We start from the raw sequence: 22,303 nt of genomic DNA on the forward strand, positions 1-22,303 counted from the left end.
TCATCGGTGTATGGGTGGAGTGGGATGTAGATGGGAATTGGAATTGGAATTGGTCATATTGGGTTTTCCTAGAGATATATGTCTATCGCTAATGGGTACAAGAAATGCACTGAAGCAGGGTAACCGAATAAACGAGCTTAAATGAAAAAAAAAAAGCCGTAAATCAAATCAAATCGCTTTCCGCCCCGGTCGTAAATCAACAGTCTCAAACTCCAACCCTTTAGCCTCAAATACATGCCCCGGCCGCAACGCATCGGTATATATATTACTCTCATCATGCGGATGGAACAAGCCAGGCTTAGTACAGTTCAACACAGACTTCAAGCCAGGCGGATCCGTAAGTCTAAAAACCCCCCAACTCGGCTCATGGCTAGGCGCACATACTATCGCAATACTCTCCGATAACATCACCTGATATCCCGACTGAGTATGTAAATCTCTCGAGCTCATGAAACACGTCTGGCTAGGATGGGTATGTATCCAGCCTAGAACCATCAGGTCTTCTGATTCGCAGTATTCGAAGATGGCAGCTTCATTGACCATTTCGCATGTATCGGGGGTAGATTCTTGTTCGGGGATGATGAGTTTTGATATGAAGAAGGCGTTTGATATAAGGGTTCCGGCTAAGATGCCGCATGTTTCTAGGTTGGTGCGGGTATTGGGGGAGGCGATGGCGAGGAATTGGCTGCGGAGGTCGGGGGAGATGAAGATTGTTCGGAGCGGGGTGCCGTTTTCGAGGTATGAGGAGGGTTTGAAGGTGAATGTTGATGGGTGGAGGTCTTCGTTGTTTACTGTGGTTGTGGTTGTGTGTGTGTGTGTGGGTGTGGGTGGGGATGTGATTGTGTGTGTGCGTGTGCGTGTCGGTGTTGGTATTGGGGAGGGAGTTGCTGAGCCTGGTCTGGGAGGGAGAGGAGGGACTTTGCTTGGTAACGGTGGGAGGAAAAAGGAGCTCGTTGCTGTTACGTCTCTGCTGAGGGTAAGGCTGGGACTGGGACTGTGGCGGCGAGGATCGGCGATTTTAGCAGGTATGTTTGGCGCTTTGCCTGGAACCGGTGGTGGCGGAGGTGCTTCTTCTTCTCTGGGAGGTGGGTGGGTATATTGGCTCTGCCTTGGTATAGATGGGTATCTGTATCCTGATAAATGCTGTTCAATGGGCATGAGAGTAGGCGATCTAGTTGTTTTGCCGGCCTGTTTCGGTTTCGAACTCGATACCGATGTCGACGTCGTCAATGTAGATGTAGACTGCCCTGTCTGACCACCGCCCAACATCGATCTCACGTCCTGCAACCTCCTGGCCAACACGTCCCCGTCGGGCCTACTGCTAACACCACTCGCCTCTGAGCTAGCATACGACGTCCCGCCCGATCCACGCGCAAACGCTCTCCGCCTAAACTCGCTCTGAGCAAGCCGTACAGCGAAATCCCTATTATCCGCCGCCTGCAACGGTTCTGGCCGTCCTGCAAGCGCGGGATCTTGCACAGTCGTAGCACTTTGAATGGTAGCATCTATATCAGGGAATGTACCGATCTCCGTCAACGGCCCCGTCGAGTCTCGACGAAGCTGCAGTTCCAGATATCGATCATACAGCTTACGCAGACGAGGTTTCAGCACCTCTAGCTTGTTCAGGGAGGCCTGCACCTCTTTCTTTGCAGCTGCCAGCCCATGTTTGTTCTTTGGGTCGCTCGCATCCGGGTGGGCGGTCAGGTTGATGAGGACCAGCTGGGCGTGTCTGAAGAGTAGGAGGTATGCTTGCTGGTCATTCCCTTCCTGTTCGTAGATGCGTGCCTACACGATGTTAGATATAGACTAACTGAACATGAACAAGTAATGGTCTACCTCTTTGACTAGCAGGCTGGCGGACCGGAGCCAGTACCGAAGAGGCACCTGCGGGTCATACTCATATTGACCAGCCTGGCGAGCTATCTGCTCGACCGTCAGAGGAGGCAGCATCGAAGGGCGAGTCACTGTCTGCCGGCTCAGGGTGTTATATAAAGCAAGACGATGCCTGGTATATCGATATCTGGTCAAGTCGTCATCGGTGGGGTAGTGTAGAGTAGTTGGTTCAGCTGTTCAGCCGGTCCTGTAGTAGAGTACACTGTAATTGCTGTACACGGAGCGGGTGGTGTAGATGCTGGGACCCATGCCGTACTTGTGCTGTCCTGGAAACAGGGTCTGCGGTCTGCCAGCGAGCATCGTGTGCTTCTTATACAAGCTGCTGGAATCTTGAAGCCTTTCGCGGTCACTTTTCAGAGCTCCGGGAAGTAAAAGCGGCGACACAATGGATGGTGTGCTTATGTAAGACTTTACAGCGGCAACACTTTACTACCGTTTGGGAAGACGAGACGACGATGAAGAGAAGAAGAGAAGAAGAAGACGAAGAAGAAGAGGAGAAGAAGACGGCAAGGATGTGAGGATATTACTACAGGGACAAGGGCCACGGAGCGAATACGACTGGCGCATCGACGGATCGATCTCATCTTCCTACTCCTTACACTCCTCCAGCTCTACTCTTTCATACGGAGTGCAAGATATCTTCGATCGACACGGCTAGCATGTAAGTCATCCAGACGATCACGCACAACCATCCATCCGCACAGTTCCATCTTTTACCTACCTACGAGCAACTGTGTCTACCTTGCCGAAATATATCCGTGAGGTGCCTCGCTTGGAACCACCAACGGAAGAGCGAGTAGTGCAGCCAATGAGCAGTGCGCAAAAGGGAAATTATTAATAAGAAAGGATAAAAAGGATAAAAATGAAAAAAAGAAATAAAAAAGAAAGTGAAAAAAATTGAAATATAGGGAAGAAGCTAAAAACACGTTGCGCGCGATGTCAGTGGCGAGGCGAGACGAGGAAAAGGGCCGGACGGCAGGAGATAGGGTTGGCCGTTAGCTGATGCCATGGTAGACATGCTAGACGTGCTGATAGATGATGGTAGATGATGGATGGTGGATGATAGGTGGTAGACGGAGATATGTTCATGGTGGTGACAGGCATGGTCTATAGAAGATCAACAAGGACATGGAATGGGGCCAGGGTCGGCCGTGACCAGGGCACCAAGAGCATAACACAGTCGTAATCCGTAGACAGTCGAAGAGGTCGTAGATAGTTGATAATAGAAGGGATGAAGAGTTGAAGGATGGAGGAAGGTTGGCGATCAGCGAACTCTGAATAATCCTGACATCCACATCCTCGTCCTTGGTTTAACGTCGCACCGGTACCTGTTCGGACACTCGTAGTATAGAGGGTAGGGATGAGGGAGGGAGAGGGAGAGGAAGCAGGCGGCTAGTAGTAGTAGGTAGTAGAAGTAGGCTGGCGTGCAGGGAGTAAGAGTGAGAGATGGCCGGGAACTGCGTAGAGGACGAGATGCTCGTTTGGTAGACGCCTTATTAACTTTGCACCGTCATCTCTTCTTCTCTTCTCTTTCTCTCTTCCTTTTCTTCTTCTTCCTCCTCTCTACTCTCTTACTCTCTCTCTCTTACTCTCTTAGTCTTCCTCTCTTAGTCTTCCTCTCGTATACCTGTAAGTGTCCGCCTGCAAACGAGTCCATATCTACCTGATACACCTACGCACCCCTACTCGTCACCTCCATATAAGCTAGTTATCCATATATGTCTATCCCTTCTACCAACTCTACTGCACTCAGTTATGTTTGACCTTGAACAACCCTGAACCTGAACTGGACTGAACCTGAAGCATCTTCCATCTCATCCCCGGCCGGACCTGCAGCCACAAAGAACTTCCTACACTATTCCCTACTCCCGTCCACTCTGCCCTTCTTCCTCCCCGTCCCGTCGTCTCTCCCCACGCTCGGCCTGCACTGTGCTACTACTTGGCGTCTCCTTCTTCCTAACCTTCTTCCTGACCTTCTCTCTTCTCTCTCTGTCCTCTCTCTCTCTCTTCTTTCTTCCTCTCTATCTTACTTCTTCCTCCCACGTCTTGCCCACCCGCGCTAGTGCCGCTAAGTACTTTATTTTTCCAGACCCAAAGACAGGACCAGAGGACAGGGCCTAAGCCAACCACCCACGCCCAACCGGCATCACCACTATCTCTACGCTCCTCTACGCCCTCTCCGTCCCAATTCCTTGTACAGGGGCTGTCCGTCTGTCTGTGAATGCATCACGACCCGCAGCCATAGCCAGGTTGCGCCTGAGGCTGCTCCCTCGCTCCCCGTCACGCGCGCTGCTTCTCTCTCTCGCACATGGCGGCTGCTCAGGACGAGGACGGACGAGATACCGCCAGCACCAACACGCCTTCCACCCGGGACCAGGACCAGGACAGGTCGGCCATGGCGTCTGACAAGAGTCCTGCAAAGGAGACGGCCAGGGAGTCCAAAGATGCAGCTCCAGCTCCGGCTACAGCTACGGCCACAGCTACGGCCACAGAGTCGACCGCTCCCTCAGACACCGCGTCGAATTCGGCCTCCACGCCTGCTCCGTACAGCACCAGATCGCGAAACCGCGTGGGTGCCCGGATCAACTACGCCGAAGACAACAACGAGCTCGACGCGGAGCTCGACCAGCCCATGCCCACGCCCGCTGCCAGTAGCAGTGCTGCCGCCACCACCACGCACACCAAGGGCACGCCCGGACGGAAACCCAAGGACCACTCGGCCCAGAACAACAACCGCATCTCCTCTCCGGCCTCCAACAGCGAGCGGACGGCCGGAGTCAGCACGCGCAGGGCCAATGCTGCTGCCGCTGCCGCCGCCGTGAACGGTACTGCCTCGACCAAGGACGCCGGTATCCCTGGCACCTCGAGTTTTTCAGCAAACCCTAACTCGGTCGTTGTCTCTAAGAAGAGGAAGCAGCCCGGTGCCAGTACGACGGTGCAGAATGTTGTTCCCGCCAACGGGACGGGTGCGGTGGGTAAACGGTTTATTGCGGCTGGTTCGCGCAATTCGGAGGAGGCAGCTGCTACTTCGATGATGACGTTTAGGAATTCAAAGGCCATGCTGAAGAATGGGAAGCTAAAGGCTGACGATGGCACTCTCTTGGCCCCGAACGGTACGTCTCTCCTTATTATATTTATTGATTGCCCTTTAAGTATGTTTGTTGAACTAACGATATGTAGACCACGTATATCTCATCTGCGAACCACCGGGTGAACCGTACTATCTCGCGCGAATAATGGAGTTTCTCCCGTCAAAGGACAACCCTTCCGGCCCCATCGAGAGCGTCAGAGTGAACTGGTACTACCGACCGCGCGACATTCAGCGCAAAACCAACGATCTGCGTGTCGTCATCGCCTCCATGCACTCGGACGCCTGCCCACTTACGTCCTTGCGTGGTAAATGCACGATAAAGCACAAGACCGAAATCGCGAACTGGGATCAGTACATGAAGGCCAAGGACTGCTTCTGGTTCGAGCGCATGTATGATCGGTATATACATCGCTATTACGATGTGATTCCCACCAGTCGCGTGATCAATGTACCCCAACATGTCAAGGAGGTGTTGGACGAGCGGTGGAAGTACGTGCTGGTCGAGATCGGGAGGAGAAAGGAGCTGACGAGCGCCGTCAAGACGTGCAAGAAGTGTAGCCAGTATGCTGCAAAGTAAGGGACACCACGAACATCTACTATTCGTATGTATCAAAGCTGACCATCTTCTAGTAATAACTCTGTGGATTGCGCCGTTTGCCAAAATACATACCACATGCACTGTGTTCGGCCAGTGTTGCAGAAGAAACCCGCCAGAGGGTTCGCGTGGGCCTGTGGTCCGTGTAGCAGGGCACAGGAGAAGAAGCTAGAAGCTCGAAATACCCCGATGATGGGCGAAGCGCGCAACGACACCGAGCCGGAAATCATCGAAGAAGACGAAGAGGAACACCCGGCCGAAACAGCAGCTACTCAACGAAGTAGTCCGTCAAATGTCGAACATACCATCAAACCAGCCACCACAGAGCAAATAGCTCAAGCGAAGTTATGGCAGTTCCGATATCTGGGTATCCACTGTCGTGTTGAGGATGCGCTCGACTACGATGATCGGATATATCCGCGCGCCAGCTCACGGTTGGGCACGAGACATCAAGCGAACGTCGTGCCATGGTACGGACACCCGGTCGAATATTTCAAGCCCGCAGAGACGAAGCGGAAATACATGAGATCTGGACCGAAGAAGGAAGTCAAGTTGTCCAAGGAAGCACTGGCGGCGCAAGAAGCGGAGCGTGCTGAACGTGCACTGCGTCCGAAGTGGATACAGGAGGCGCCACCAGGTTACATACCGCGCGGAGAAGACGAGGCTATAACCGTTGACGGCAAGAAGTTTCATACAGCTGAGTTGCAGTTCAAGATGCCTGATGCGTCGCAGTTGCCGGCGAGGGGAGAAGACGATGCGCCCGGCTCGCATCTGAGCGTTGAAGATAGAGAGAAGTTTATCGACGAGTATATGGTCAAGGCGAAGGAGGTTGCAGTCGCAAAGGGGATTGCAGAATACTCGACCAATTATCTCGATAAGGCACTTGCTCTTCTTTACGAGGAGAATTTCAACGTCGACACTGCTCTTGTGCGATTGAAGGCTGTGCATAAATATAACGATCTGAAGGAACCGCATCTCAAGCCTGAAGAGGTGAAGCTGTTTGAAGCCGGCGTGGCGAAGTATGGCTCTGAGCTGAGAAATATTACCAAGCACGTCGGAACGGTTAAACATCGCCATATCGTTCGATTCTACTATATGTGGAAGAAGACGCCCAAGGGTCGACAGATATGGGGCAACTACGAGGATAGAAAGGGAAAGAAACTCGCCAAGAAGGCCGATAGTGCAGCGAAACTACTCGATGACGTTGCTGATGACTATGATGATTCTGCATTCGATAACGACAAGGCAATGGAGAAGCGGAGAGGGTTTACCTGCAAGTTCTGCAATACTAGGTCTTCGAAGCGGTGGAGACGAGCACCGGCTGTTCCGCCGGGTTTCACAATTCCTACAGAACAGTCTGGTAAGCGTGAGAAGGGCGGTAGACTTACTGTTTCGCTATGTCAGCGTTGCGCGGTGTTGTGGAGGAAATACGGAATTCACTGGGAAGACCCCGACGAGATCGCGAAGAGGATTTCCCAGGGAGGCAATAAATCGTGGCGTCGAAAGTATGACGAGGGACTTCTTTCGCAGCTTCTTACGACGTCTGAGTCGGATGTTAGGATTAATCAGACGACGGCGACTATAGCGACTTCGATCGGTGTACATGTCACCACCGAGGTGGCTAGGGATACCAACCCTGCCGAACCAGTGAAGAAGAAGACGAAGATGGCCGAGAAAGAAGCAATCGCCGCCAACACCGTCATGTCTGATGCGCCGCCTCCACCACCGCCGCCAAAGAAGAAGGTCGTTGAGAAAGTGGTGGAGGCTCCTCCGCCCTTGATACCGGAACCGCCTAGACCGAAGGTTCTGCCTTGTGCCGTGTGTAAGAAGATGGAACCAACGGGCGACCAGCACCTGTCGTGTAGGGATTGCCGATTGACCGTCCACAGAGGCTGTTATGGAATCGACGCTTCTCGAAGTGCAGCGAAATGGATCTGCGACATGTGTGCCAACGATAGAAACCCGACCGTCTCAACGTCCTATGAATGCGTTCTATGTCCCATCACCGAAACAGAGCACGAACTCATGGAACCGCCTAAAATCTCACATAAGAAGAAATCCGACCGTGAGCGCGAAAAGGAACGTCTGGAGAAAGAAATGGTCAACGAAGCTATCAAGCTTTACCGCCAACGACAAGAGGCTGCAGGTAAACCCGTTGGACCTAGGGAACCGCTCAAACGCACAGCAGGGAATAACTGGGTACATGTAACTTGCGCGATATGGGTTCCAGAAATCAAATTTGGAAACGCCAAAGAGTTCGAGCCTGCCGAAGGCATCGAGTCGATTTCGCAGGAGAGTTATAAAGAGCGCTGCAAGATTTGCAAGACGGATAACGGTGCTTGTGTCTCTTGTCGTGCGACGACGTGCAATGCTCGATTCCACGTTGGATGTGCCCATCAGGCGAACTATACGATGGGATTCGACGTGACGCCGATTAAGAGTAGTAGGAAAGATGTCGTTGCTACCGCGACGCTAGGCGAGGAGACGGGCGTTGTTGCGCCAGCCATCTGGTGTCCGCATCATAGCGTTCCGACCATTGTTCATGATATGAGCGAGGTGACGGGTACCGCTGATGATAACGCGCTGCAGATCTATGCTCGGACATTCAAACAGGCTGATCTTACGCTTACGGGCACCGCGAGGAAAGCAGCTTATGTTCAGCAGTCGTCGCCGACGGGTGCTGGTAAGCGAGCTGCTACGAATGGCGCCGCGCCGGCAGGCCAGGGACATAAGGAGGAGGTCAATGGTGATCAGAACGTCACTGCCCAGGGCAAAGAAGAGGTTTCTAAGAAATGCTTTAGATGTCAATCTATCGCTAGTCCGAAGTGGTGGCGTTGTGGACAGCAGCAGATGGTTAATGGTCTGGGACATGTAGACCTGATGAGACGACCGTCTGTTCCTGGCTCCTTACATCATGGCAATGATATCATCATGGGAATGAATGGTGATGGGCCGGATCACGCTGTGTATGAATGCCACAAGTGCCATCTCAAGAAGCATCATACTCCGCCAGCACTCACGCCTGCAATTGCACCGATTTCGGCTCTAGATCCTACCCGCCCGCCAGTACCTTATGGTCCAGACCGTGATCGTGATATGAGCGTTCAACCAGCTCGTCTGCCAGAATTCCCTCGTAATGGATTCGCATCGTCTCCTCGCGCAGGGCCCGTTCCATCCCATGGTGTCGTTGGTGCGCAGATACCGCCCCTTGCACCCCTATCACATCCCCATGGCGCTCCAGAATGGCGACCAGAATACGACCAGCGACCAACCGACTATGGCAACCCATTACATCGAAAGGGCATCTCTCCTGCCCCCAACGGTGTCCAGCTTGGTCCTCCACCGCCGCCCTTCCACAATGCACACCAGGGCCCTCCTCCGCCCGCACGAATGAACGGATACCCTCCCGCCCTACCTCATCCGCATCCGCATCAACATCCACCTGCCTTCCCCAACGGCGGGCCTCCACCACCTTCCCTACCACCACCGCATCAAGCCTACCCGCACCAAGGCCATTACGGACCCATGGCACCACATCCAGCCAGCCAGAACAACCCCTCTCCACACCCCAACCATCCATACTCAGGCAGCACTACGCCAGGCATGCACTTCTCCCCTCCTCCATCTCGAACATCCTTACCAGGCCCTCCACCACCTCCACGTATGTTCTCAGTAGACCGCACAGCACCGCCTAACCTCCCATCACCCTCAGCGTCTCGAAGAAGCCTAGACCCTCAACGTCCTCAGCCAAATATGGCACCAGAGCATGTACAAGGACCGGCCGATAACCCATCCACATCCCGCCCAAGGTCAGAGAGCATGGGACGACAGAACTCCCTCGGCGGACCACCGCCATCTGCGCCACCGCCGTCCGGCTCAGCCGCCAGCGCCAGCCCATCACTGAAGAATTTACTTCTCTAACCACCCAACCAGCAGCCACAATTTTACTTCCCATCTTAGCAGCTCAAGGAGTCAACGTTGATGCGTCATCTTACCTTTCATTTCCCACTATATCTTTTGCTTTTTATCTCTTAACTTCATCATACCATATCATATCATACCATACCATATCACGCTTTCTCAAGCGTACGTACCAGGCGGCACTGTTTTCTGTTGTATTTTTTTCTCCCCACCATCCATCCATCCCCCCTTCAGTTCAGCTGCATTCATCTGTGATAGTATACGAAAGTCTTACGGCGTTTTTTTGTTATTCCTTTATGTACCGATCTCGAGTCCCCTTTCATCTCTCTTAGTGAGCTATATTGCTAACGGGGTTCCGGCTCTGGCGAAACTGGATAATGGGTTAATATGGGTTCCAAAAAAATATTCATAGACCTCCCTTTTTTTTTCTTTATTTTCTTTTTAGAAACCTGCAACGAATATTAAGGCTGATTGGAGGGAAATATCTTCTTTCTTCGTTTTTTTGCTGGTTTAGTGGTGCTCTCGTGGTCGTCTCTTTTCTTCGCTAGTGGGCTCTCCTTGGTGACTAGCTGGGGAAATGCTGATAGTGAAGATGAGGGACTCCGAGAGTATTAAAAAGAATATATCTAATGTTATTAATATGTCTATCGTAATGAATTAGTTCTATCTCCTGCCTTTGATATACTATGGTTGGGAAGCTCTGGTATATGCTAAGGATACTCTGCCTTGGCATTGCTGGGCTTGCTAACCTCCACCGCATTCTAGGCATACGTCTTAGATGCTGAACACTGCACCTCGCAAGAACATACTGTTCCCCGGAGAGAAGGATATCAATTAACCAGACCGGTAAGTAGGTGAGGCTGCATTCTATAGCTATCGGAGATTTTGTTAGCTGATAACTGCAAAGAACCATAGTATCGCCGTTCCTATCCAACTACGTGTTTATATAGCGGACTCCATTATCGACGGCATTAAAGCTCATTCGCAAGGAGATATTGAATTAATACCGTCAATACTGGTATTGCGAAATAATCTGGCTATAACTCCGGACTGGAAGCGATGGTCGTATAATAGCGCGACCGATGGGCCCTACGATTGAAGGGAGCGATGATGAACCACGAGACGACGAGCTGGACTTGCTGGAGACCGGCGCGGATATTGATGCCGACGCTGATGCCGACGCTGATATAGACGAGGAGGATGAAGAGGGACTCGTTAATGCGGGTGACAATGGTGGTGTCGGCGACCTCGAAGACCAGGCGGGCAACGAGGAATATCCTGAGGACCAAATGCTAGATGACGACCATGTTTCTCTCTCTAGTAGTCGGGACCCGTCTGCGGTGGGATTATCAGGGTCAATATCTGATCATAACGGAGCAAGCTCTCCGCAGCGGTCTCATGGTCGAACGCACGATAGCATTGATGATTTGGGATCTATACCGGATGATTCTCCCTCGGTCCAGGTACGTCTTGCCTCTTATTGATGCTAGCTCAGCTTTATGACCAAATATCTAATAGCCAATGTGCGAAATAGGGCTCCCTTCTCTCCTCTCCTGGCAGCAGCGCATTTGCCCATCGCGGATCAACTTCGAACCTCAGTCCAACCCCCCATCGGCCGTTCGATCGCCGATTCCAATCTCGTCTCTCAGTCTCGTCAATCCCTCCCAGCGCAAGACCGGTGTCCCCGGCCCTAAGTCTTGCACATTCTCGAAATTCGTCTCTTGCTAGCCATCTTCGATTTGACACCAGTACGCCGGATTTACCTGAGGAATCCGAACCAGCGCCGTGGGAGGTAGTTCGATGGACAAAGCTTAAGAGGATAGCTGGCCAGGTGTTTTCGGAAGTCGGAAAGCGGAACTTTGGCCGTCCAACGTGTACGGCTGTGTCTACGTCAATTGTGCTAGGAACGACCAAGGGAGTTATCCTTGTCTTTGATTATCAGCAGAACCTCAAGGCTATCATTGGGCCTGGCACAAAAGGTGGGTTCTATAGACATACCCTTTTTTTTTCTTGATGTCGATATTCTAACTGATTATTAGCTGTTTCATCGGGTCCTGTTACTTCGCTGGCTATATCTGCAGACCACTCAACTTTAGCGGGTGGTCATGCTGATGGAACGATCTTTACTTGGGAAATTGCGCGACCAGCGCGGCCGTTCCTTCATATCCTACCTATACCCAAAGACCACCTTGACTCCCGCCGGACTGATGGTCATGTTGCAGGTGTATCTATCATTCATATCGGGTTTCTAGGGATTAGGCATACCGCTCTTGTCTCAGCTGATGACAGTGGCATGGCATTTTCACACCTTGCGACTAGAGGGATGGGAGCCGTCGGACGAGTTGTGAGAACTACCCGTATACTAGGTCGCTATCCTGATTATGCCCCGACTGCTCCGCCTCGAAAACCCAGCTCAGTGCTTGCCTTTTCTCCGCTCCCTTTGGGCAACGTTGAGCAGCCAACCGACCCGCTGGGTTTAGTTGCAATGCTCACGCCATATCTGTTGGTGATCGTTTCCACCACTCCCGTTGCTCGAACTCAATATAAATCAGGGCGGCCCAAAGAACTCGCTGCTCATAGTGCACTGACAGCAACACTGGCATGGTTCCCAGCTATAAAGCTAAAAGGGAAAAATTCCGAAACATCCAAGACAAAACTTGTATACTGCTGGTCAAATGTCCTCACAATTCTAGACGTTAACGACATCAGGCGAGTGGATGCTGACGATAAGGAGAGACCTATCAGTCTCCAGTTCAAGCCACGGTGCCGGTGGCGGGCAGACGAGGCTATTGTTGCCGTGCAGTGGATAAGCCGTTCCGTTCTTGCTGTAATGACAATTACTCAACAGCTTCTTATCCTAGAGGATAACTCTCTACGAGTGACTGATTCATCCGACTTAATACATAAACATATTTATCACGCTGACCTTTTCTCGAGGCAACTTCACTCACTTGTTGAACAACTGGACGACGATGACGATGACAGCGAACCGGACCAGTCGATGCATGGTGTCATTGCTGATGCATTCTACATGAGCTTCCGCGCGTATAAGGGGCGCCTATTTCTACTGGGATTCAACGATATTTGCGTGGGTAGCTTATCGAACTGGGCTGACCGACTACTTGCCTTAGTCGAAAGTGGTGATTTCATTGGAGCCATTCGCCTTGCTACATCATTCTATATTGGTCATTCTGAGAAATTAACGGTCGGGCTTCCAGAGGAAGACGATCTAAGGCACCAGGTCGTGCAGGAAAAGCTACTTGAGATGATGTCAGCTTCCCTCAGATTTGCGTTTGGAAAAAATGCGGAGTCGGGTATTGAGCGGCTTCAAAAGTCACAACTAAGCGAACTGGCGGATGCATGTATATTCGCCTGCGATGCCATGGATAATCATGAGTTCTTGTTCGAAGATGTATATTCCTGGTATGAGGAATATGAAGCTGATGGCATTTTCATGGACGCTCTGGAGCCATATATTGTGAAGGGCAGTGTGCGGGCTCTCCCACCAACGGCCGTCAAGTCCTTAATAACTCACTTCGTAACGACCCATACTGCGAGCCGACTTGAAGAAATCATCTGCCTCCTCGAAACGGATACGATGGACATAGACCAAGTGACCACTCTATGTAAAAAGCACAATCTTTATGATGCTTTCATCTACGTCTGGAACCGTGCTTTACACGACTATATCAGCCCCCTCCAGGAACTGCTCAACCTGGTTACCAAGCATGGAACACAGGCTGATAGCGCTGATAAAGACTCAGACCTCATCGCGAAAGACCATGCCAACGCAATGAAGATGTTTCCATACCTCTCCTATATTCTTACCTCTCGCATATACCCAACAGGAGATGAACTCGAAGAACACGAAGCTTTACCCGCGAAAAGTGAGCTCTACAAACTGTTGTTTTCAGGGAAGGCCAATGGCGGTAATAGTCGATCAAATGGCTCAACCCCATTCCGGAGCCTCCAGACGATGTTAGAGTTCGACACACCCAGCTTTATGAGTATGTTGAACGAGGCTTTCGAGGATAGTTTCTTAAACGATCCAGTCGACCAATGGAGCAATGGAGAACAAGCCAAATCTGCCGATGGTTCTTCAATGAATCGCCAGTATCTATTACGAATTCTTCTTGAAGTTATGGATTCCAACTCGTCCAATTTCAGTCCTACTGATACCATCTACCTTGACATGTTCATCGCACGAAATCTCCCAAAATATCCCCAATACATTCTTCTTTCGGGCTCTACTCTACAGCAAGTCCTCGTCAGACTTTGCCAGTACCCGAGTGCTGAGATGCTGGATGATTGCCAACTCTCTGCTGAATACCTATTATCCACCTATCATCCTCCAGATATACAAGCTTTGATCCCTCTTCTTGAGGAGGCGAAATTTTTCCGGATACTAAAGTCAACATACAGAGCAGAAAAAAGGTACTCAGATTTGTTACGAACGTACCTAGCAGATCCAGAAGATCAACAACAGATCTTTGCCTGTATTCGTGACTATCTGCGGCCGACCTCACCCCTCAGCAAGAAACAGCGCCGTGCATTCATAAGCACGATGGAGGAGAACGCAAAAGAGTTGGCTTCTATAGATATTTCCGAGACAGCGCGTACTGTGCAGTCACTGGCTCCCGACCTACACAATAAATTTCTCCAGGCACTAGAATCTGATCTCGGAAGTCAGTATGAATACCTCCACACCATCCTTGAAGATGAGCGAAAAGCAGGGACGGATGCAATATCCACAAATAACACTGGCCACGAGCTTATTGAACGGTATCTCCAGTTGATGTGTCAATATAACCCATCACACGTTGCTGATTTTATTAACCTTATAAAAGTGGGCGACCTCCATCTGGAAACTGTGCTACCTTGTATTGAGAGTAGCGGGATCGTGGATGCCGCGGTAATCCTCCTCGCGAAACAAGGAGAAGTCACCAGTGCCATGGAGAGGTTAACCAAACACCTTGCGACATTGGACGCTGGGCTCTCCGGCCTTTTACAGAACGCAGACGAGACTCCTGATTCGGCTAATGCTGCCGAAGCAGTGACTGACCTGATCCTCTCGGTAGAGAAATACACTCGGGTTGGAACTTGGCTGTGCAAAGAACAGAGTAAAGTTGCAAGAAGAGTTCATCAGGGGGGCAAATTTAACAAACGAGGCAGCTCTGTTTTTGAGCAGCCTTTGACATACGATGAGAACTTGTGGCTTGTCGTTATCGAGGCTGTCGTGAAAATTGCTCAGCATATCTCACCATTATTGAAGCAGGGCCTTCTTGAAGATAATAACAAAGAGTCAAGGGAGGCATGGCAAGTGGAAGCTGACGAGGATAACGAGGACGTTAATCGGCCTGGCCATTTATCAGCCTCCTTCAAATCCCTAGTTCAACAAGTTTTCACCTCATTGCTAACCAGCACTACAAAGGCCAAGCATGCACCGCATGAGAAAACAGATGTTTCATTCCTCCGGATTCTTCGCGCATTCCTCACTCGCGCCGCCGCGGCGTCGCCGTCACTATCTGAGCTTCGAACGGTGATTGGTTCTATATTCTCTGCATACACGTATGAAGAATCTCTCTTATCCCTTGCCAACACAATGCTTGACAAAGACCTATTCGTACATGTGGATGAAATCACCAAGCTCCGACAAAAGGGTTGGCGGCCACGCGGACAGGTCTGCGAAGTATGCCGACGGCGTGCCTGGGGTCCTGGTACCGGAGCGCACATATGGGAAGCATGGGAGAATAAATGGGACCAACGGCGAAGGCGAAGGCAGAGTCAGCATTTTGATAGAGACGGAGATGGAAATGAGGATAGAGACGCCAGCAACACTACCTCAAGAAATAAAGGTAAAGGCGTCGCTGTACCTCCGCCACCCACCACAAGCCTTACTTCGCATGCACCTCCATTACAGTCACAGTCGGAGGCAGAGGCAGCGAACTCGGCTGTTTTAGACAGTGCCACTGGCAATGATGATACAAATTCCAACGGAGAAGGGCCCTCTCGCGCAATCAGCGAATCATCGAAGAATACACCTGGCTTTACTACAACCCCATCCACAGATTATGGGCCTATCGTCGTATTCGGCTGCAGGCATCTATATCACCAGTCCTGTCTTACTGAAGCTGTGGCGCAGAAAAACATTGGTGACAACACTTCTTCTCCTGCATCTCCCGAGTCGAAGTTCCATCCATCACATCATGCTTACGACCGAGCTGGGCCTCGACAATTTTCCTGTTTGTTGTGTATATAATGAATTCTAGCTAAATTATTTATTTTCCACCTACCACTACCCAACAATATATAGATCATGCCTAAGCATCATATACACTGATTTTTGTTGGACTGAATGGGGACATTCTTCGACTTAGCCTTATATGAAGGGTGTCTAGCATTGCATGTGTATGAACGTTTAAAAGGGTATCGTAGGGCTAAGTGCCATAGTAATTAAGCCAAACTATGTTCCTTTCTAGAAAAACTCCTCTCGATCCTGGAATGGCCATCCCCTTTTGATTTTCCCAAGCTCATCTGTGCTGCCGCCCTCGGAGAATTCCTCTATCAACGACTGGTTTCGTTTAACAGCATCATCATAGGCCTCTGTTCGAACCCATCCTTCTTCAGTGAGCCCACCAAGCTCCTCACGCCAATGACTGACGAGGGCATTCAGGTTGCACCACATTGGGTCGTCGTCCGTCTGCTTACGGATCTCATCTTCCGAGAAGCTAATAGGGCATCCACTTTGGCTGTCCTGCCCAGATGCATAAGACCAGGAATTGCACGTACTCATGAGGGCGCCACGTAGTGTCATAAGATTTCCAGCCCACTGCCTCCCTGCTGATTCCACAAGATGTTGGCGTAGTAAATAGAATGGATCTTGCATAGCTTTGAGATGCACCTTATTACGCCCTCCATTGAAAACACGATAGAGGTAGAAGAGGCTCTGACGTCGGAAAAGCTCATCAGCGTTAGCCTTCGCTTCCGGGTCCATGGTATTGTAGTCCTCCGGATAACTAGGCGGTTTCAAATCTTTAGAAAGTTCTGCATCCGGATTTTCAAAAAGCCTTGGGTATCCCGCGATGAGAGATAAAGGCTTAATGGATGTGTGTTGCCAGTCAATGATACATTTCACTTGGTGAGTATCAGGACAGATAAAGACATTGCTAGGTGTTAGGTCTTAAACAGAGTCAGCTATGTTATATTAAAAGAACAGACTCGGCGGCTTACCAGGATGGCGTATTGTTGGTTTGTTCAAGGCACTCTTCATGTCCTGTGGGAGTAGGTAAGGAGTAATCATAAGATACTTCTTAAGAAGGCTCAGATAGTCCTCATGGGAATTCATGCCAGGGAAAACTGTATTATGTGGGAAATCGCACTCAAGAGGTTTTCCGAACTTTTCTATCCACTTGACCTCTTTTTCAGCAACAGCAGCAAGGTACTTTTTTGAGTCGTTCCCTAAGAAAGATTAAGTCAACAATTGGAAATATTTCCACTCATAAGGGATGAATCATACATGGCCCACGATAAATATCCAGTTCACTCCGTTTCCCGTACCAAAACATATAATCGACAATCGGCCCTATGCAGTATTTTCGAGAATCCTCGTCATTGCCTGGTGTCTCTGGTGCATATAGGTCACTTTGTAACTCAGGAGGTATATCTGTCTTGAAATACAGACTTCCAGTCGATGAAAATGGGATAGTGAAAAGTTTGGTTTCAATATCAACTATTCCAGTAGCCAATGCATGCTTTTGGTATTTTGTTGTATTAAACCATTGAGTATCAGCGCCAACTCCAGGCGCATATTCCATGATAATATACTCAACACCCGTAGGATTATCAGTTGAAGACGACCAACCATAGACCTCAGGTACAGGTATATCCTTTGACCGTAGAAAAGAGAGTGTTGCAACTTCACTAGCGGTTGCATATGTCTTTGGACCTTTATGATGGCTCGAAACCCGTCTTCCATTGTAGCTAAGAGGATCCGATTGAAACCCCCTTCGCTCAGCTTGATAAGATCACGAAGTCTTCCATGGTGAACATGTTTTGTGATTTCATCTTTGAGTGCAGCGACGTTGAACGGCACATGGCGTTCACGGAGACGCGCCTCTTCGTTGTATAGAAATCGCCCAGAGGAATACGAAAATAATGAATTTTCCGTCGTTGAATCTAAGGGCAAAGAATTAGATAAGTATTTGGTTGAGCGTAATGGGTGTAGCCTGACCCTTGTGAATTTGACGCTTGGAGGCTACAAACCGTCTTACGGTTGTTTGCCGGAGATAGCTTTGAGAGCGCAGAATGCAAGACGCCCGCGCTCGAGGTAGCATTGGGAACATAGATATATGCTAGATTCTCGGCTAGATATATCTTAAAGATCGCTGGAATAATACCGCCGTGCAAGATGATGTCGAGCTCATCTAATAAATAATAGTGGGAAAATATAAATCCTGTCAGTGGCTTGACGCCATAGTAACATAGCCAACAGAAGAATATCATTCATCATATCACTTCCTTCTCTTCGTCTTTTTGTATCTTATAATAGGTCTGTTGAGCATAGCTTTGATTTGGCAAAGTCTATGGGACTGGATCATAACAAGTACCTGTAACCAAGTCTCGTATGCTCATGTTGAAGTTGCAGATCCTTTTGTCAACCTAGCTTTGACTATGAGATAAGAGGCGATCATGATGCGTGCTAGTATCACTCGTCGTCTTCTTGCTCTGAAGTTGAGGTCATGTTCAATCGAAGAGTAGAAGTCAAGTCTCGGGACATCTTCGGCCTTTCCCTCAGACCGAGAAGAAAGGTTATATATGAATTGCGGGCTGATGAGATCACCAATGATGCTTGAACCTTTAGTCAACATGAGTAAACATGAATCATGCCCCGCGTCAAGCGTAGCGAAGTCGAGTATATATAAAAAGCCAGTAGCCCCGAGCAATATAAACCATAAGCCACTTGAGTGTATCCTATTGAATATCCAACCTTAAGCCATTCATACCTTATTATCAAACCAATTCCCAGACACAATACCCGGTCTACAGGAGAATATACCGTCCTTAGACATGTCGACCGCAACTAATATCGTCTTCTATGACATCGCCATGCGTCCCCCCGCAGAGAAAAACTGCTGCTCACCAAACCCGTGGAAAGCCCGGATGGCACTCAATTTCAAGGGCGTCCCATACTCGACCTCATGGGTGCCTTTACCAGACGTTGCAAAAGTCCGCAGCAGTCTGAAATTGCCAGCCGTTCGCAAATTTGCCGATGGCTCTGACTTCTATACCCTGCCCATCATCGAGGATCCCACCACAAACTCGTCGGTTGGCGACTCCTTCGACATCGCAGTCTACTTGCAAAAGACATATCCTGACGCGGGCGCGGGCGACCTCTTCCCTGCCCAGACGATTGACTACACTTTCACGCCCGATTCAGCGATTGCGGTACCGCTATCGGATATTCCTGAGAGCGGATTTCCTGAATACGCCAAGTTCAATGTGCACGTCGACGCGGCCTTCAGCGCCCATGCACAGCTTTCTGTTCAGTGTTTCCCATTCGACCCGGCTACGGCTGAGATCAGTAAGGCAGAATTCGCCCGGCGTGCGGGTGTTAGTTCCTGGGATGACTTTACCTTGGTCGGCGAGGCGCGAGAGAAGGTGAAGGATTCGCTTAGGAATACGCTGGGCGGCCTCGCTAAGCTATTCTTGAAGGACACCAGTGGACCCTTTATTCTCGGTAAAAGGACTTGCTATGCGGACATCATCGTCGGTGGATGGCTGAGGATGATGCGCGCGACCCTGTCGGAGAGCGAATGGGAGGAGGTGAGAAGCTGGCATGACGGTCTCTTTGGGCAGTTGCATGATGCATTAGAGGTATATGCGGAAGTGAAATAGATCTCTGTTCCTTAGATGGATTATAATGGGAAGATGTCAAGGTCATGACGTTACTTTGATAGCTTTGAGTAGTTAAAGATGACACTAGAAAATGGTATTCATCTCTATCGGGTTCAATAAATATCACTACACCGCGGCAGACGTGGATGAAAAAGCTATCTAGTCATAGAATAGAACTGATGATGTCAATGAACAACTTCCGTTAATCCTTCGGATTCTTTAGACTCAGCCTCAAATACGAGCGGCGGGTATGCACACTTCTAGCCTAGCTGCAGAAGATCAGCCTCCAGATATAAATATATAACTGTTGAGAGAGGAAGCGCCTATCTTCTGCTTCCAAGATCAAAAGCCATCACTATAATAAAAAATGTCTTCAACACAGCTCCTTCGCCTGCCACTTAAAGGCATCCTCCGACACTCTCGAGTCCATGTCCAACCCCCAACTCTACTCTCCCGAACTGGCCCTCTCTACGGCTCCCTTGGGCCATCCAGACTCTCGACGGCGTCTACCTCTGCATTCTCTACGCGTGCAGCACCATTTTATACAAAGAGTCCCGTTAATGGGGCCAGGCCTAAATCTGATGCGGAAAAGGCCGAGTCAGAGAATATAGATCCGTTTAGTAGCCCACCAGTCAGCCTGGAGTCTCTTGGTATTGGGAAGAATATGAAAATGTTTCTGATTGCGGTATTTTGTGTTTTGGGGACTATTGAGACGTGGTTTTGGTGTAAGGCTATTTGGATCTGGTGGAATGGAAACAAGAATGAAGGGGAGGTTGAATAGGGGAGTTGTCTGTGATAGATGAGGTAGCAATGTACGATACTATAGTTAGAGGCCTGATAATCATTATAGCGCCCATGATGCCTGTGTTTATGCTGGTAATAATGAATGCTCTCAACTGTCCGTTCTTTGGTTCGTTATTTTTATATACATCAGCTGTGGAAACAACAACGAACGACCTATATACCTCCTCGGCGGAGCAATGGTCCTTGAAAGAGGCTTACATATCTCACTCTGCTTCAGAATATGGCCACGTCATCAAGGATGTAGTCCTCCGTAATCTTGGAGTGGCTAGGGTCTTTCCAGTCTGGATATTTCACGGCCTGCAGAATCCCGAGATGGTTGTGCCGACTTGCCAAAGAGACAGTTCATATCCGGCAAACGACGTATCCTCGCCTCAAAGAACGCCCGACGAACGAACAAACCGCGTGTTCAGACTTTCTCAAGGGGGCAAGTAACTCTTTGGCAACTTGGCGATGTCGCTCAATTGGCCACCCCTGAATACGGTATCTTGGAGGACGCATCCTTTTCGCACATCGCGAACATTTACTCCGTTTGCCAACTCGACTGATGCCTATTCGGACATCTTTATGGTCGGCGTTGACTCCTTTTCTCTCCTCCGTTCCTGCATAAAAATTTGTAAGTGCATTCCTCGCCCCTGCAGTTATAGGAGGTTGGATTATATGTTGCATAGGGCATCTATTCTTTCGCCGCGTGTCTAGGCCTAGAACTTGGCCGCGTCTTCCGGTGTCTCCAATCGGACAGCCACCACTGATATTGCGGAGTGGATAAAGCCTCGGACTGTGAACGAACGAGAAGAGATTGTTGACATTCCTAGGTAGCATCGCAGGGCAGCACTCCGTAGCCAGGCCAGCACTTGCATCTGCGCTGCATGCACTCCATACGTAAGCAGGTACGCCATGATATACCACTGATCATAACGCGGCTAGGGCACCAACTGTTAGTATCACTAGCTCTGGAGGCTCACAGACTCGTTCTAGGCGAGTCATGTCGATGCATAGTAAAGCAGGTCGACCGTGCTTCTGCCTCGGCCAGCCTCTGCCCATATTTATTCAGGACATTTGTTTCCATATGTATTTATATATCGACCAGGATAATACACGGCGTAAACGGATCCTGGAGAAGCGTCGAGGGTCCTGTGGCGACGGTGGAATCGATATCTCGACGATGAAAGGCCGATATCTCTCCTGACCAGGGGCGCGGGTGGCTTGACATCTCGATGTACCCTCCATGCAAACAAAACCCCCCAGCAAGTGGATCGTCCAAGCATTGCCTAACCCGCGACTGCGCTGGCGCCGGCGACAGCGGATGTGCCTGGGTTGCGGCCTGCCAATATGCATGTAGAGGCTGTGATTCGATGCTGGCAATGATGTCCAGGGGCCAACCCACCATCCTGATACACCAAACCCCTCAGAACCGTTTCGTCCGCGGCCGTGTCTGCTTCACTCTTCACGTCTGCTGGATGGGCTCATGACGGCCAATCTCCCTTCATTTATGGGCACTTTGGTGGACGTGGTTGGGCGGTAGATCGCTGTACGGGTGTACTGGCCAACGGCTCGCCATGTCAGTTGGCGCCGTGGGAAAAACGTCCGGGGCGGTTAGGAAGACAAGCACAAGTTTGATACCTCCGAGAACTCTTTGACGCCCGGTTCCCGGGGGCGGATCAGGGCAGGTGCTAGCATTGGTCTAGGTCGCAGAGAGAGTGTAGTTTGCTCCATTGTCCTGCATTCGGGACAGGGCCCAAGAATAGGCAAATGGCCATTCACAGCATTCTATACGCCGGGGCTCAATCAACTGAAAATAGACAAAGTAAACCTGGCCCACCAGAGGACTAACTCACCTCCTTGCGCCTGGGATGTATCAGAGATCTGGTACTAACACATCTGGGGGGTTCTTTTGTGGGCAATATAAGCTGGCACTTCGCAAACATCTTTTAAATACTTTTATCCTTGCCCATGTTTCTCCTTTTGCTCTTCCATCACACTCCTTGATATTCACCTTCTTTTCGCTTTTCTTTCTTTAATAGGATCCTCTGGCAGGATAAAATCCCTATTTCTGAAACTGTTCACCTTCTTTTCTTTCAAAAGTCGTTCTTTATACCCGGCAGGCC

At 50.1% G+C, this 22,303-nt stretch overlaps 5 protein-coding genes across 5 annotated transcripts; 3 read left to right on the forward strand and 2 right to left on the reverse strand.

Moving 5' to 3' along the window:
* Positions 1-168: 168 nt before the first annotated feature.
* Positions 169-1,950, reverse strand: GIQ15_03438 (uncharacterized protein; the record flags this gene model as incomplete). The annotated part of the gene is made up of 2 exons (XM_033550855.1): positions 169-1,785; positions 1,837-1,950. 2 exons carry the CDS (start codon positions 1,948-1,950, stop codon positions 169-171), a joined length of 1,731 nt encoding a protein of 576 aa, XP_033408016.1.
* Positions 1,951-4,201: 2,251 nt separating this feature from the next.
* Positions 4,202-9,500, forward strand: GIQ15_03439 (E3 ubiquitin-protein ligase; the record flags this gene model as incomplete). Its single annotated transcript, XM_033550856.1, has 3 exons — positions 4,202-5,006; positions 5,074-5,557; positions 5,615-9,500. 3 exons carry the CDS (start codon positions 4,202-4,204, stop codon positions 9,498-9,500), a joined length of 5,175 nt encoding a protein of 1,724 aa, XP_033408017.1.
* A 1,082-nt stretch (positions 9,501-10,582) lies between these two features.
* Positions 10,583-15,759, forward strand: GIQ15_03440 (uncharacterized protein; the record flags this gene model as incomplete). The annotated part of the gene is made up of 3 exons (XM_033550857.1): positions 10,583-10,963; positions 11,035-11,479; positions 11,540-15,759. The coding sequence occupies 3 exons, from the start codon at positions 10,583-10,585 to the stop codon at positions 15,757-15,759; spliced, it is 5,046 nt and encodes a 1,681-aa protein (XP_033408018.1).
* Positions 15,760-15,975: 216 nt separating this feature from the next.
* On the reverse strand, positions 15,976-17,314 carry GIQ15_03441 (serine/threonine protein kinase; the record flags this gene model as incomplete). The annotated part of the gene is made up of 3 exons (XM_033550858.1): positions 15,976-16,679; positions 16,731-16,958; positions 17,017-17,314. 3 exons carry the CDS (start codon positions 17,312-17,314, stop codon positions 15,976-15,978), a joined length of 1,230 nt encoding a protein of 409 aa, XP_033408019.1.
* A 1,252-nt stretch (positions 17,315-18,566) lies between these two features.
* On the forward strand, positions 18,567-19,394 carry GIQ15_03442 (uncharacterized protein; the record flags this gene model as incomplete). Its single annotated transcript, XM_033550859.1, has 1 exon — positions 18,567-19,394. One exon carries the CDS (start codon positions 18,567-18,569, stop codon positions 19,392-19,394), a length of 828 nt encoding a protein of 275 aa, XP_033408020.1.
* Positions 19,395-22,303: the final 2,909 nt, after the last annotated feature.

This window comes from Arthroderma uncinatum (assembly GCF_011692745.1).
Source record: "Arthroderma uncinatum strain CBS 119779 chromosome Unknown scaffold2, whole genome shotgun sequence".
NCBI lineage: Eukaryota > Fungi > Ascomycota > Eurotiomycetes > Onygenales > Arthrodermataceae > Arthroderma > Arthroderma uncinatum.